The sequence below is a fragment of the Solanum tuberosum genome, unplaced genomic scaffold (genome assembly GCF_000226075.1).
Source record: "Solanum tuberosum cultivar DM 1-3 516 R44 unplaced genomic scaffold, SolTub_3.0 scf00059, whole genome shotgun sequence".
Lineage (NCBI taxonomy): Eukaryota > Viridiplantae > Streptophyta > Magnoliopsida > Solanales > Solanaceae > Solanum > Solanum tuberosum.
In genome coordinates, this window is record NW_006238983.1 from 2,043,167 (window position 1) to 2,057,932 (window position 14,766).

A 14,766-nucleotide genomic window follows, 5' to 3' on the forward strand; every position below is an offset into this window, starting at 1 on the left:
ATTTTCTCCTAGGATAAACACTTTCTAGTCTGAGACAGTTTTAATTTCTCCTAGGATAACACTTCCTAGTCTGAGACCATTATTTTTATTTTCTCCTAGGATAAACACTTCCTAGTTTGAGACGTTAGTTTAATTTTCTCCTAGGATAAACATTTCCTAGTCTAAGACGTTACTTTTATTTTCTCCTACGATAAACACTTCATAGTCTGAGACTGTTATTTTTCATTTTTCTCCTAGGATAAACACTTTCTAATCTGAGATCGTTATTTTTTATTTTCTCCTAGGATAAATACTTCCTAGTCTGAGACATTATTATTTTTTCTCCTAAGATAAACACTTCCTATTTGAGACGTTATTTTTTTATTATTTCCTAGGATAAACACTTCCTAGTCTAAGACGTTATTTTTTATTTTCTCCTAGGATAAGCACTTCCTAGTTTGAATTTATTTTTAAAAAAATTCACATTTGCTAATAACTCACAAAAAATTTCCGGTGAAAACTGGGGTAAAATTTTTGTTTCTTTCTTTTGTTTGTGATGGTTTTCAGGTTTTTTCAAGTGAAACATGGATTTGAAATTCAAGAACAAAGTTTCAACTGTTTTCAGAATGATCAATTCCCATGATAGCCAGAATCAACTTCTTCAATGCACGTAACAGCCTGACCATCTGACATTTGCTTCCATTCAGCTACTGATCAACAAAACAAGCAGGCATTCAAGAACATTTTCAAATTGTTATTTTGAAGAGTGCCAAAAACTCACTCTAAGTGGCAAGTTAAGCGTCGAATCCATTCAAGATCAAGATACTCACCAAAATCAAGGTGATATCTCAAATTCAAGACTCAAGTGAAGCTGCATAGATAAGAGTTTGTACTTTTATTTTTCTTTTGACTATTAGCTTCTTCTTTTTTATGCAAGGATAAGAGCCGCGACCTGGAGCCTCGATGTAATCTCACTTAACTTCCAATCCATTACCTCATCTCTTTGAACTACACGTGACCTGATTCCCTTATAACCCGGGATATGTAGGATGTCCAAAATCAAAACTCGGTCTCACAGATTTTTTTCCTTCAAATACAAGTCCGGTCAAAACTTGTCACGTTATCTACTTTTTTGTCTGAAAACTCTTCGTATTTTCCGTCAAAGAGGGGCAAACTGTAGACACGTAATTTTGACCGAACTTAAAAATTTTACACCATTTTTAGAGCTTAAATATTTTTATAAATCTAAATTAAATATTTTGACTTTTATCTTATTTTATTTAGTTTATTTTAAAAGATTTGAAAATAACAAAAATAGAATCACTTTTAAGGTAAATTTTATTTTTAATTGGTTAAAAAAAGAAATGAAAAGTTACAAAAATATATTTTTCTTTTAATTTAAATTTAATAAATAAACTAGTATTTCTTAATTATAATTTATTATTAGCTATTCAACTTTTTTTTTTGTTTAAAATATAATTATATAATATCTATATCTATATTATATTATATTATACTAATTAAAAAAAAAACCTTAACTTACCCCCATTAACCCCCATTTATCCTTCCATATCCCACAACTTCACCTCACATTACCCCTTTTTCCTCCATTACCCTCACCGCCACTTAACCACAACCCCACTATTCTAAACACCCAACTACACGTACTACTACACATACACCTACATATATACACACAAACACACCCAACAACACACACAAAAAAAGAGACAACACAGACACACACGCTACACACACATACAATCAACAATACCACACAACCCATAAGTCCACTCCCATTATCCCACTAAGACCTACACTTCCCACAGATACACACACGGACGAAAAAGAAAAAAAGATCATCAGCAACCAAAAAAAAGAAAAAACACACACAAACGTATAGCAAAAGAAAAAAGGAGAACTGCCTCCCCCCCCCCCCCCCCCCGCGTCCCTCTCATTCCCACATATCACCAACACACTACTACACTATACATTTTTCCTACTACACACAGACGTACCAAAGAAAAAAGGATCCAAACATTTTTTTTCTTCCAACAACACAAAAATCATACACACACCACCACAAAACAACCTACAAAAAAATTTGTGGGTGTTCTAATCGGGTTTCGATCAAGATTTTGCGGTATTCAATTTTACCTTATCTTATTAATATTTATTTATGGAATTTGATGTAATTTTATGATAAGTTTTCTTTTGTTTTGTTTTATTCATAATTTGATTGAAATGAATAATTTGTTAACTGTTATATCTTTGTTTAATGAATGTAGGTAATTTTATTTTATTTATTTCTATTCGTTAGTTGACCTGTTAAAAATGAACGGATCATGGCATTGTTCTTGTCTTAATTTAGATAATAATGATAAAGTAGGGATTGTTAGGCTAAAAAATAAAAAATAAATTATTGTTGTTTTATTTTATCAAACAAAAACTGAGATTTATTTTTATCAATTTGTTATTTGTCTTGTTTGATTAGAAAGTGTATGCTTAATTTTGACATTAAGAGTGATAAAAATATAAAATATAAAATAAAAAATAAAAAATAAAAAAAATAAAAAGATACAAAAAATGATGTCAGAATTATATATTGTACCCTCAATATTTAGATGTATTTTACTTTATTTGGTTTTATGTATAAAGGGAAAAATATTTGTTTGTCAATGACTAGATGAGTTTTAGGCATGTTAAAAATATTTGTTTCAATTAAGAATGTGGTTACACATCTTTTGTGAAACACTTAAAAGAAATTCAAGGATGTGGTGACACACCTCGACAAAATAATTCTAATAAATACTTTATTTAATTAAAATCAAGATGTGAGACATACATTATTAGGTGACACACTCGAGAGAAGAAATCAATTATGCTTCTAAGCCGGTGTTTGTCAAGACCAAGAATGCAACGATGCATCTAAATGGAGACCGATAAAATTTCAACAATAAAATAAATATGAGCAAATCATGGCCTGTAATAATATATCCAAAAGAATAAAATAAATTAAGATAAGTATAAGTCAATTAAAGCGACCGTGCTAGAACCACGGGACTCGAGGGATACCTAATACCTCCCCTCGGTTAATAGAATTCCTTACCCGAACTTCTAGTTCGCAGACCAAAATTAATAATCGTTTCCTTTTGATTAGGGATTTTACAAAAAAGGTGACTTGGAACACCATAAGTCAATTCCAAGTGGCGACTCAGAAAAAATATACTAATCCCTAAATCAATATCGTCACTTAAATTGGAAAAACCTTTTCTGTAGTCCAAAAAGGGGTGTGACAATTACACAAACATGAAATCAAACCATCACCTACCTCGAAAACAAGCTTGAATCCTCCTAAGAAACTTGATTCTTCCCTTTTCAGATTCTTTCCTCTTGTTCTAGGTCTACAAACAATCAATTAAATATGGGGATCAATAATTAAGGTCTAATTCACTCGGATTATGACAAACCCAAGACCCAAATTATGATTCTAAGGTGCAGCTAGGGCTTTTTCCCACCATATAATTTAGTTCAAAACCCTCCCCCAATGATATATAATCAAGATTCTACGTTCTACGGATCGAAAAATGGTTTTGTGGAGTGAAAACCTTACCTTTAGCACCGAAAGTCATAGGAAACTGTCAAGAAATCACCTGGGTCTTCTCCTAGTTGATCTCAAGAATGAAACTTGCAGAAAATAACATTTTTGGGGTTTATTTCCGACTTAAGTCGCGACTGTCCCGCTATGCCGGCCCCAATCCCGCCACAGCTGCCCCATCCTGGTGGGAATAATCTTGCCCTAGCGGCTTGCAAGGAAACAGTGAGTCGAGTTAAGAGTTTCAAACCCCCATGACACTCAGAAACTACCCGTTCACGCTAAGATCAGTTTCGGGAGTTCTACTTGCCTGAATTCGATTTTGTAAAGTCATACGGGTTCCTTAACATCTTAACTATCTACTCATGTCATCAAATTCATTATTAGGTCTCTCATTCGCTACCAGATCTTCCTAGAACTCACTGACTTCGATTTCATCCAAATCTGGATTAGACTAGGAAATTTCAAGTTACTACCAAAAAGTTAGATTGACCCAAAATTCTTCCCCGATGAATTTTCTATATCGACGAGAACATGTCGTTACGTCAAAGCAATGCCAGAAAACTTGGAGGAGGTAGTGTAGTGTGAGAGGTGGTGGTTTCAGCGACCGTGGTGGAGGAGATCTCGAAGAGCGTGGTGGTGATTTAAGTGGAGGTGTTAGTGGTGGAAAACAAAGTTGATTTGGATAAAAGAAATGGGTTATATGATTAAGTGGGTCGGATCAGGTTATAATTGGGTAATTTTAGTTGATTTGGGGATTTTCATCCAATTGAGGAGTACAAATGATGTAATTAGTAACGATGGGGGTAAAAATAACTTCATTTTAACGGCAAGGACATAGTCAACCGATAAAACATAGTTGAGAGGTAATTTGACCCTTTTCCCATATATAAAAGACTAATAAAATAAAATAAATATATAAATAAATAAAAATGAAAAAGTCACATAAAAATTACCAAACTTCCCTTGAACTGCCAAAGCAAACATATTGACACTTGAAACTCCCTCTTATTATATCAAATATAGAGCCTGTATCAACATAAGCCCAATATAAATTACTTCTTTTGTTATAATTTAGGTGACATAGATGTGTAGGCACACATTTATTGGATTTAATTTATATGAAATTTGGATTAAATCCATGTTTATTTGGGTTGGATGATTAATTTGGACTTTACAAATAAATAAGTTCATTTTTAATAAATTCAAGTCCAAGGTCCATTTCACCTTAAAACCCAAATCCATACCACGCGTCAGAGTGACTAGGCATCCAATACAACAAGGTGACGCCATGTGTCCAAATGAGATGGTAGTCCCAGTCAAATGCAAGAATCAATCACAATCCACCAAGTGTCAAAACGACATCCTTTGGACAATCATAAGCAACCTTGTAGACCCCCTGCAACTATAAATACGGGATGTACATGACATTCTGAAGGGAGTTCTACAAAAGACTTCAACAAGCATTGCATCAAGCGTTGGAGAAAGCTATAACATCATATACACAGCTCTTCGAAGAAGTGATCAACATAGTTCTTCCTTGAGATCGACTTGAAATGAGGAATTGCTTCCTGGCGTTTCCGGAGATCTAACACTAGCTCTTCAAAGGAGTGGTCAACAGAGTTCTTCCCGGAGATCAACTTGAAACGATGAATTGCTTCCTGCTATTTCTGAAATACATGAATGCTTCATCACATAGGGTTAGAAGGACAGTTACATTGATGGAATTCTTCCCTGAAATGCTCCTTGACATACGAGCCTAAATTACAAGTTGAAACGCTCCTCTACGCACGAGCCTAAACTGCAATTTACAACGTTCCTCGATGCACGAGTCCGAACTGCAAGTTGAAATGCTCCTCAATGAATGAGCCTACGCTACAAGTTGAAACACTCTTTAATTCACGAGCTTAAAATGCAAGTTGAAACGTTCCTCGATGCACGAGCTTAAACTGGAGGTTACAACACTCCTCAACGTACGAGCCTAACATACAGGTTGAAACACTCCTTGACATACGAGCCTAAACTACAAGTTGAAATGCTCATTGACGTATAAGCCTAACATACAAGTTGAAACGCTCCTTGACGTACGATCCTAAACTGCAAGTTGAAATACTCTTCGATGCATGAGCCTAGCTAAACTGCAACTTACAACACTCCTTAAGGTATGAGCATATATTGCATATTACTCCTAGCCCGCAAGAGTATAAACTGTCTATGATCCAAAGTTAAAAAAAAACTCATCATCTTGAACTACAATATGACTTGATCCTCTTCACCAAGGTACGTAGGCGCTTGGAGTAATCACTCTAAGTTCAGTCACAAGAGTAAAAAAAAAAAGGTTTTCTGGCATTGCGTGATCATCACACTAGCTCTTTAAAATTATATAATATTCAAATATTATATAGATGAGCAAAGAAGAAGCCCGTAATTCAGGAACTCCTATTTCAAGTTATGATTTTCTTGCCACAGGAGCGCAAAAATGAAGAACTGAGCAAGGCAGAATTGTGGACTAACTTTGAAGCAATGTATGTAAAAATCCATAAAGCTTTTGGCCGTGATTTTTACACATGTTATAGATATTATAGCTGTCTTCCAACGGAAAAATAAAATCATGATTTCAATACTTGTAGTTCAAGTTATAGATTTTCTACCACAGATGCGCGAAACTGAAGAATCTAGAAAGATAGAATTGTGAGCTGACTTCAAAGCAACATTTGTACCAATCCGTAGTTTGACCGTAGTTTTTACACATATCGTATTTATTTGAGTCCTCTTTCTAATGGAAAAATAAACTCACAATTTCGGTACTGCTACTTTGAGTTATGAATTTTCTACTACAGGCGCGCGAAGCTGAAGATCCGAGTAGACAGAATTGTGAGCTGACTTCGAAGTAATATTTGTATCAATTCATAAAGTATTTGATCGTGATTTTTACATATATGGTAGTTCTTTGAGTCGTCTTTCCAACGAAATAAGAAACTCGTGATTTCAACACTCCTACTTCGAGTTATGAATTTTGTACTACAGATGCGCGAAGCTGAAGATTCAAGCAAGGTAAAATTGTGAGCTGAATTCAAAGTGACAAGTTGATTCCGCCAACGCCGCAAGAAAGGTGGATTCTCCAAGTGGTCTCTCGCCAAGTCTCCAGTGAAAGGTAAAGCAGTCGATTGTCTCAACCAACTCCGCAATGAGGGTTTAAGGTTAAGCACCAAATGATTGTTTGCCAAATCCTCGATTGAAAAGGTAGATGCCACACTAAATTGTTATCTCCGAAAGCTACAATCAGAAGTGTAGGTACATCACATGTTCCTTTCCAATTACGGGTGTTGTTTACATCTTCTTGATAATAGATCGAAATCGTTGGCGCTCCTTTGTGAACCTGCAAAAAAAGAAGTGATGAAGCACATGGTAGTAACTGCCTAAGCTTCTCGATTCTACAAGATTCAACTCTTGGTTGCCTCAATAACATGAAGGTTCAAATCAACATTATGTCATAGTGCCAAGAAACACGATGCATGCTTCATTGTGGATATTTCTTCAAAATAGCCCTAACTGTAAGGAGAACTTCAAGATTTATGGACCAACTTCAAAAATCGATTCCCGTCAATACGAAAAGTTTTTGACGTTAATTTTTGGATATGTTGTGGTACTAAAAGTCTAGTTTCTCCAACATCAAGCCGCTCATCCTTTGAATTCTCTTACACCAAGAAATAACTTTTTGGCCAGATTACACATATCTGTGAGGAGAACTTCCAAATTCGGAGACCAACTTCAAAAATCAATTCCCGTCAATACAAAAGGTTTTTAATATTGATTTTTGGATATGTCGTAGTACTATAAGTCTAGTTTCTCCAGAATCAAGCCTCTCATCGTTTGAATGCTCCTACACCAAGAAAAGGATATTTTGGTGAGATTGCACATAACTACGAGAAAAACTGCAAGATTTGTAGACCATTTTCAAAAATTGATTCCCGTCAATCCAAAAAGTGTCTAATGTTGATTTTTGAATATGCCTTAGTAATACAAGTCTTGTTTCTTCAGAAAAAGCTGCTCGTCATTTGGACACTCCTACATAAGAGAATGACATTTTGGTGGGACTGCACGAAATATAGAAAGAACACACCAAATTTGGAGTTCTACTTCAAAATATTTTACTATCAATTCAAAAGATTATTCCAATGATTCTTTGATGAATCATTTGTACATGAAATATGTTTATATAGAGGTTCCTATGAACAATTCTCATTCTTTGTACAAGGAAAGTTATGGTAAAATAGGAAGAAACAAATCAAATCAATTCTTCCCCATCTAAATGAAAGTTGCTAGCACTCAAAAGGAAAGCAATAAGTCTTAAGCTTTTCAGAATGATTCTTACAAATTCAAGCAAAGGAAAGAAAACTTGGTGTAATTATTAAATTACCAATTGTTTCCAAGTTGAAGATTTGCAAAAAAGAAGCAAATCAAGTTATGTTCTTATTTAATTTAAAATTCAACTTTGGGGACTTGTGTGACACTCCAAGTGTTGGTGTCCAAATTTGTATTCAAGTCTATGGTGAAAGTTTATTTGAACTTAAAATTCATATAATTTTGTCACATTGATTTGTTTATCCCTCTCTCGGGAGTCCTCAATAACGTCCCTCGGGTGGATTGAAATAATAAAAGTCCTTAGGAGCACATCAAAATGGATTTGCACGTGACCTTACCATACAACTTGTTTCATTGCAAGAAACCGAGTCAAGCAAATGTCTTAAGAGTGATATTGTTGAATTCATAATACTTCAAGTATCGCAATCAAGTGTTGGCAAACCTACACTTCAACAAGGCTTGAAGTAGGGGGCATCTGTAGACACACAAATTTTGTTGTATTTAATTCATAATTAATTTGGATTAAATCCATGTTTATTTGGGTTGAAAGATTAATTTGGACTTTACAAATAAACAAGTCCATTTTTAATAAATTCAAGTCCAAGGTCCATTTCACCTTGAAGCCCAAACTCATGCCACGTGTTAGAGTGATTAGGTATCCAAGACAACAAGTGGCGCCACATGTCCAAATGAGGTGGTAGTCCCAGTCAAATGCAAGAACCTATCACAATTCGTCAAGTATCAAAATGACATCCTTTGGCCAATCATAAACAATCTTGTTCACCCCTACAACTATAAATACGAGATGAACATGACATTTTGAAGGGAATTCTACAAAAGATTTCAACAAGCATTGGAGAAAAGCTACAACATCATCTACATAGCTCTTCGAAGGAGTGGTCAATGGAGTTCTTCCCGAAGATCGACTTGAAACGACGACTTGCTTCCCGACATTTCCGGAGATCAAATGCTAGCTCTTCAAGGAATGGTCAATGGAGTTCTTTCCGGAGATTGACTTGAAACAATGAATTGCTTCCCGATGTTTTCGGAGATCAAACATATCTCAAGGAGGTCTACATCATCCTACGTTTGAGAAATGCGCTACTGACAATCCTCAAATCATGGAGAAATTAGGAGAGAAGAATCAAGAGAACAACAAAATTTTACTCACAAGATTCATCAATAAAAATCACATTTTTATTTATTTATTTTACTTGCAGTTAATTTTCAGCGCTTACGAAAATTTGTTGCGAACAAGATGAAATTTGGAGCCAACCTTTTAGATATTTTAAGTTGTTAGTAATTGTGATTTATAATATTCTTAATGAACTTTCACATAATATATGTTACTCCTTTTGTCCCAATTTATAGATGAGATGGAATTTCGAGAGTTCAAAATTTTGTTTATGTTCTTTTTATAGATATTTTAAGTTGTTAATTATTGTGATTTATAATACTTTTTATGTAATTTCACATGATATATGTTATTCCCTTTGTCCCAATTTATGTGACAGATAAAATTTCAAGCGTATCAAATCAAAATGTGAATTATATGTGGTTTTTATTATTTATTTGAGAATGATTTAAATTTGGACCAATTAGATTAAGCAACATAATAAATAAATATTTAATGATTTTACTTTTGGAAAGCTATTAAGAATACGGGCAAATATGAGCCAAAGAGGCAAAAGGTTGACGTTGAGGTATTTGGGGGCCGAAAGGTGAATGACAAATAATTTTATACCAATTCAAATAGTTGAAGGGATTTTATTTAGGCCTTTCTTCATTTAAAATGTACTCCATCTATCCTATTTTAGTTATCATGTTGTGCTTTTTTAGAGGCAATTTGACTAACTTTTAAAGCTAAATTAGATTATAATAATTTGAAATTTTAAAATAACAAATTAGATGTTTAAAAACTATATGAAAAGTACAAAAAATTGCAATTTTTTCACATCAATTTAATAAAATTAAAATACATCTTAAAATATTAGTTAAAGTTGATATTGTTTGATTCTATAAAGGAAACTATGACAACTTAAATATGAGGAGTATAAGTTCTTTCTACAAATATCACACCTATAATGGGTGACCCATTATTGACCTTCTTTGACAAAATAATTCTTGAGGACACACTTTTTCCAAGAAGCAAATGTTGCGGCCATTTTCTAGGCCATCCTCTAAACTTGTTCATAATCTACTAAAACCCAACTCCAATCACCCCCATAACAACTACCACAAATCCAGTCTTCAACTACACACATTTTTACCTTTGCTTAAAAAATGTTGCAACGAAAATCACATTTATCAAACTCATGGCTTCATGGTACATCGTGCTTTAGATGAAGACAACTTCATTCTCAGCCAATTCTTTCACACATGTTCCGCCGTTGGCTTTGTCAGCTATGCATATTCAATTTTCACTTCCAACCCAAATCCAAACATATATCTTTACAATACTTTGATTAGTATTTTCTCGAGACAACAACATTTATCTAAGGATGCAATTTGCCTTTATAAACAAGCTCGAGCCATTGGCTTATATCATGATACTTACTCTATCCCTTTTGTGTTGAATGCTGAAACTCGTCTCATCACCTCTAGGCAAATTCACTGTGAAGCTATTTTAACTGGATTGAACAATGATGTACATGTAGCAACGTCCCTTGTACGGATGTATTCTTCTTTTGGGTGCATTTCTGATGCACGTAAGGTGTTTGATGAAATGCGTAACAAAGATGTGGGCTGGTGGAATGCCATGATAGTGGGTTATGTTAAGGCTCATGATATGGACACCGCCAAGTGCCTGTTTGATAATATGCTGGAGAAGAATGTGGTTTCTTGGACTGCCATCATTGCGGGCTACGCTCAGGGGAATCAGTTTTCTCAGGCTATAGGTGTGTTCAGGAAAATGATGAGTGTGGAGGTTAGTGCTAAGCCTGATGAAGTAACCATGTTAGCTGCACTTTCAGCTTGTGCCCACTTGGGTGAGCATGAGTTGGGTGAATGGATCCATAGTTATATTATAAAACACAGGTTACGTAGAACTGTGTCTCTCAACAATACACTTATTGATATGTATGCAAAATCGGGCAATGTAAAGAAGGCAGTAGAATTGTTTGAGAGCATGGAAACAAGGAGTGTTGTTACATGGTCAACAGTGATTTCTGCATTGGCTGTCAATGGATATGGAAGAGAAGCAATTAACATGTTTTCTCGAATGGAAATGGTTGGAATTAGGCCAAACAGTGTCACCTTTATAGCACTATTATCTGCATGTAGCCACGCTGGACTTGTGGAGGAAGGCAGATTGTATTTTAAGACAATGGAAGAAAAACATGGTATTAGTCCTGACATCAGACACTATGGTTGCATGGTTGATCTTTTTGGGCGTGCCGGTTACCTCGACGAGGCTGCAAATATGGTTAAAATGATGCCGTTTGAAGCAAATGCAGCGATTTGGGGATCTCTTCTTGCTGCATCCAGGAACCAAGGTCATGTTGAACTTGGGGAGCAAGCTCTGCAGCATCTAACTGAAGTTGAACCACATAATAGTGGGAATTATTCCCTTGTGTCCAATACATATGCTGCTCTTGGTAGGTGGAGTGAAGCTAGGGTAGCAAGAAAGATCATGAAGGACACAGGAGTCCAAAAGTTGCCAGGCGGTAGCTTCATCAAAATGAAAGATAAAGTTTATTATTTCTATTCAGGAGACAGATCACACCCTCAATGTGAGAGAATATACAGAGTTCTATCACACTTAAACAGGGTGTCAAAGACGGCACTGCATGAATATTGGGGATATGTAGAGCTGCTTGATGCTGATAGCCCTCAAGAGGACCACTTATAAGACAAGAGGTAGGATTTTGCATAACTTGACTGATTGTTTCAAGGATCTTAAGCTTCAGAAAATAACTCAACTAACGTTGAGCAGTTTAAGTTTACCTGCATGTGAAGTAAGTAGGACTTAAAAATAGCACAGTTTAAGATTCTTCATAGCACTTGACATTAGAAAAAACAGGATGTATTATGTAAATCAGATTAATACCTTTATTCTTGCTTCTTCTGTTCTGAGCCCCCACTTCAAATCTTATATTGGTGACTGGTACCTAATTGACCAAGTTAGCTAGATTCACTAAGTTAGTGACAAATCATGCTTGAAGGTTACAAATTAGCTTCTTTTCTTTTTGAATTAAGTTCCAACTGGTTGTTGAATTTCTTGGTTTACAGTGACAGGAAGTATTTCCCAATACATTTTGTGAGCTCTCAAAGTGAATATTCCTTCTAAATCCAGTGAAGATGTTGTCCATGGGTCTTCCTTTTTTGGTTTGCTTTCTCTTAGTGCTCTAGTTATCATTTTTTATTAAAATGATATATAAACTACATTGCCATTTTCTGGCAAAAGTTCAAATTCCCCCCCTAAATATTGACTTCCTACCAAATACTCTAGCCATTATTCCTTTGTATTGTATTTGCACCATTTCTCCAGCTTAGTAGATGGATCCTCATTGCTTTTCACCACTATCCACTTCCGCTGACACATGTAATTTTAAGAGCCACTTCAGCGGACACAGTTTCTCGAGAGTGAATGATGCCCATCTCTGCTTTCACTGAACAATCTCCCTGAAATGGAAATTTCCTTTGACAAATACTCTAGTACAGCGCAAAAAACCCCAAGAATATTCATCACTTCAGCATTAATAGTAATCATTATGGATCTTATCCCTCTTTACCACTCTTTTAATTGGTACCCCTCAGATTTAGTAGTCCATCCATCTGAACTAGCACCCACATACCATGTTGAGTAGCAGAAGATAAAGATTACAGACAGCCCAATATATAGCAGAACCCTTAAAGTTACAACAGAAATCACCATGATTAATGGTGAAATAGAGCCGCATCTTTTCCAGCAGTGAATCAATGGGTTTCTTAAAAGGGTTTTAGCAAGGTTTTCACCGGAAGAATCCATGGAGTTTCGATGGGTCTGGAATGAATATTGAGTTTTTCAATGGTCATATTTGTGTAGTTGCAAATGCAGAAACTGACATCTTGAGATGTCCAGAGAAACCTAGGATTTTGTGAAGATTGGTTTGTAATTTTATTATTGTCAATACTTGGTCGAAATTTCCATTTTACTTTTATGGTTAAAGGTCATAGGAAGAATGATGTAAAAGTGTAATGTTTTGTGTCAATGATAATTTTTTTTTTTTGATGACAACTGTGTCAATGATAATTCTAATCCAATAATAAGAATGTCGTCTTTCTTGGGAGTTAATCAGTTGGAAGCAGTTCGAAGCAGTCTATGGTGCTTTGGAAATTTCAAATGAGAATCTGGTGACAGAAAACAGAACTAACCTCAAGTAAAAATGAAACCTAGAATCTAAAAAGTCATTTAGTGCCCGTTTGGATTAACTTATTTTTGGGTGCTTTTGACTTTTAAGTATTTTTTTTTTTTGGAGGTGTTTCAAAAGACTATAAAGTACATTTAAGCTCCCACTTTTAGGCCAAAAAAGCTTTAAAATAAGATAAAAGTTGAAAGTAGGGTACCATCTACATGTGTTGTGAAAGGCAATCGCCTCATTGCCAATGGCGAGAGGTGAGGCGAGGCAAATCTTCATCGCCTATTAGCTTTGTGGCGAGGCGATCTTCAAAAGGTGACGGCATGGTGACAAAGGCGAGAGGCGATAAAGGCAACAAAGGTGTCACCTTTTGTATTTTCTTAAAATAAAGCGACCAATTTAGGGTTTTAAAAGTCAAAAGGCAATTTTAGGATTTCTTTCTAAATTTGCTCAGTTGCACTCATAGACTACAACTACGGCTCCAACCTCGACTCAACTAGACTTCTCCGGCGACTCCAAAGTCCAATCAATACATATTTCTTCTTTTCTTCTTCTAATTTCTTCTTCTTCAGATTTCTTCTTCCTTTGTTTCTTTTTCCTTCTTCTTTTTCAGACTTCAGAGTACTTCTACCTTGTTTTTTTCTCAGTGTTCTGACTGTTGTTCTTTTTTTTTTCATTCAAGTTCTAGACTTTTAGTATGTACTATCTATTTTCAATTTTTGAATTGAAATATTGGCTAATTTGTTATTGCTATTGAGATTTGATTATTTATATACGCAATTAAATATTTTAAATTTTCGTATTAATTGGCACCACACTTCAAAAAGGCGAGCGCCTCGCCAGAACCTTGTCGCCTTTTGCCGTGCATAACACATCTACTTATGACTTTTAACTTTGACTTATAAGTTACTTTTTATAAGCTCATCCAAATAGGCCCTTAGTGCACTACAGAAAGGGGTAAAATGCAGCATGCCATATCAGCACACTGTGCTTAATATGCACACATTGACTGAGGCTGAAGTGTCTAATAGGTGAATACTTCAGTTGAGGTGTCTACATGAAAAGAGATGACAACTTTAAGGGGCTGTCTATGTATTTGTCCATTAAAGGAGTGAGCTTCCCATTTTCAACCTTCTCAGTTTTTGGGTATGGTCAGGAACAAGTCATTAGCACTTCTCAGTGACTCAGGTTGAACAAACCAAATGCAGTCCTTGATATGTCTCTTGGCCCAGGCACTATTTTCTTATCTGCAATTCTTGTTACTTTTGCTTAAATTTTTCGTATACACAACTTGCTGATCTCTGTTAATTACTGCTTCTGCACTGTTATAGTTTACCTTAACAGTGCAGAAGCAGTAATTAATTGCATTGCAAGTGGACAGATCAACTATGGAGGATGTTTATATGCCTAAAAGGGATCAGATGGGTGAAACCTGGAAGCGTAGCAGGTGTCCTTAGATGCTGGAACAAGGATGGCATGGTAAGCAAG

The 14,766-nt window shown here is 35.2% G+C and overlaps 1 protein-coding gene across 3 annotated transcripts in view; it reads left to right on the forward strand.

Moving 5' to 3' along the window:
• Positions 1 to 10,025: 10,025 nt before the first annotated feature.
• LOC102602128 (pentatricopeptide repeat-containing protein At5g56310-like) overlaps positions 10,026 to 14,766 on the forward strand; it is a 7,207-nt gene continuing 2,466 nt past the window's right edge. For 2 of the 3 annotated variants that reach the window (XM_006344528.2, XM_015307476.1), the window contains exon 1: positions 10,026 to 11,797. In XM_006344528.2, coding sequence (XP_006344590.2) covers positions 10,092 to 11,789 — 1,698 coding nt within the window. In that variant the 5' untranslated portion in view covers positions 10,026 to 10,091 and the 3' untranslated portion in view covers positions 11,790 to 11,797. Of the gene's footprint in view, positions 11,798 to 14,609; positions 14,761 to 14,766 lie in introns of those variants that run through there. The other variant, XM_006344529.2, reaches the window with a different exon arrangement.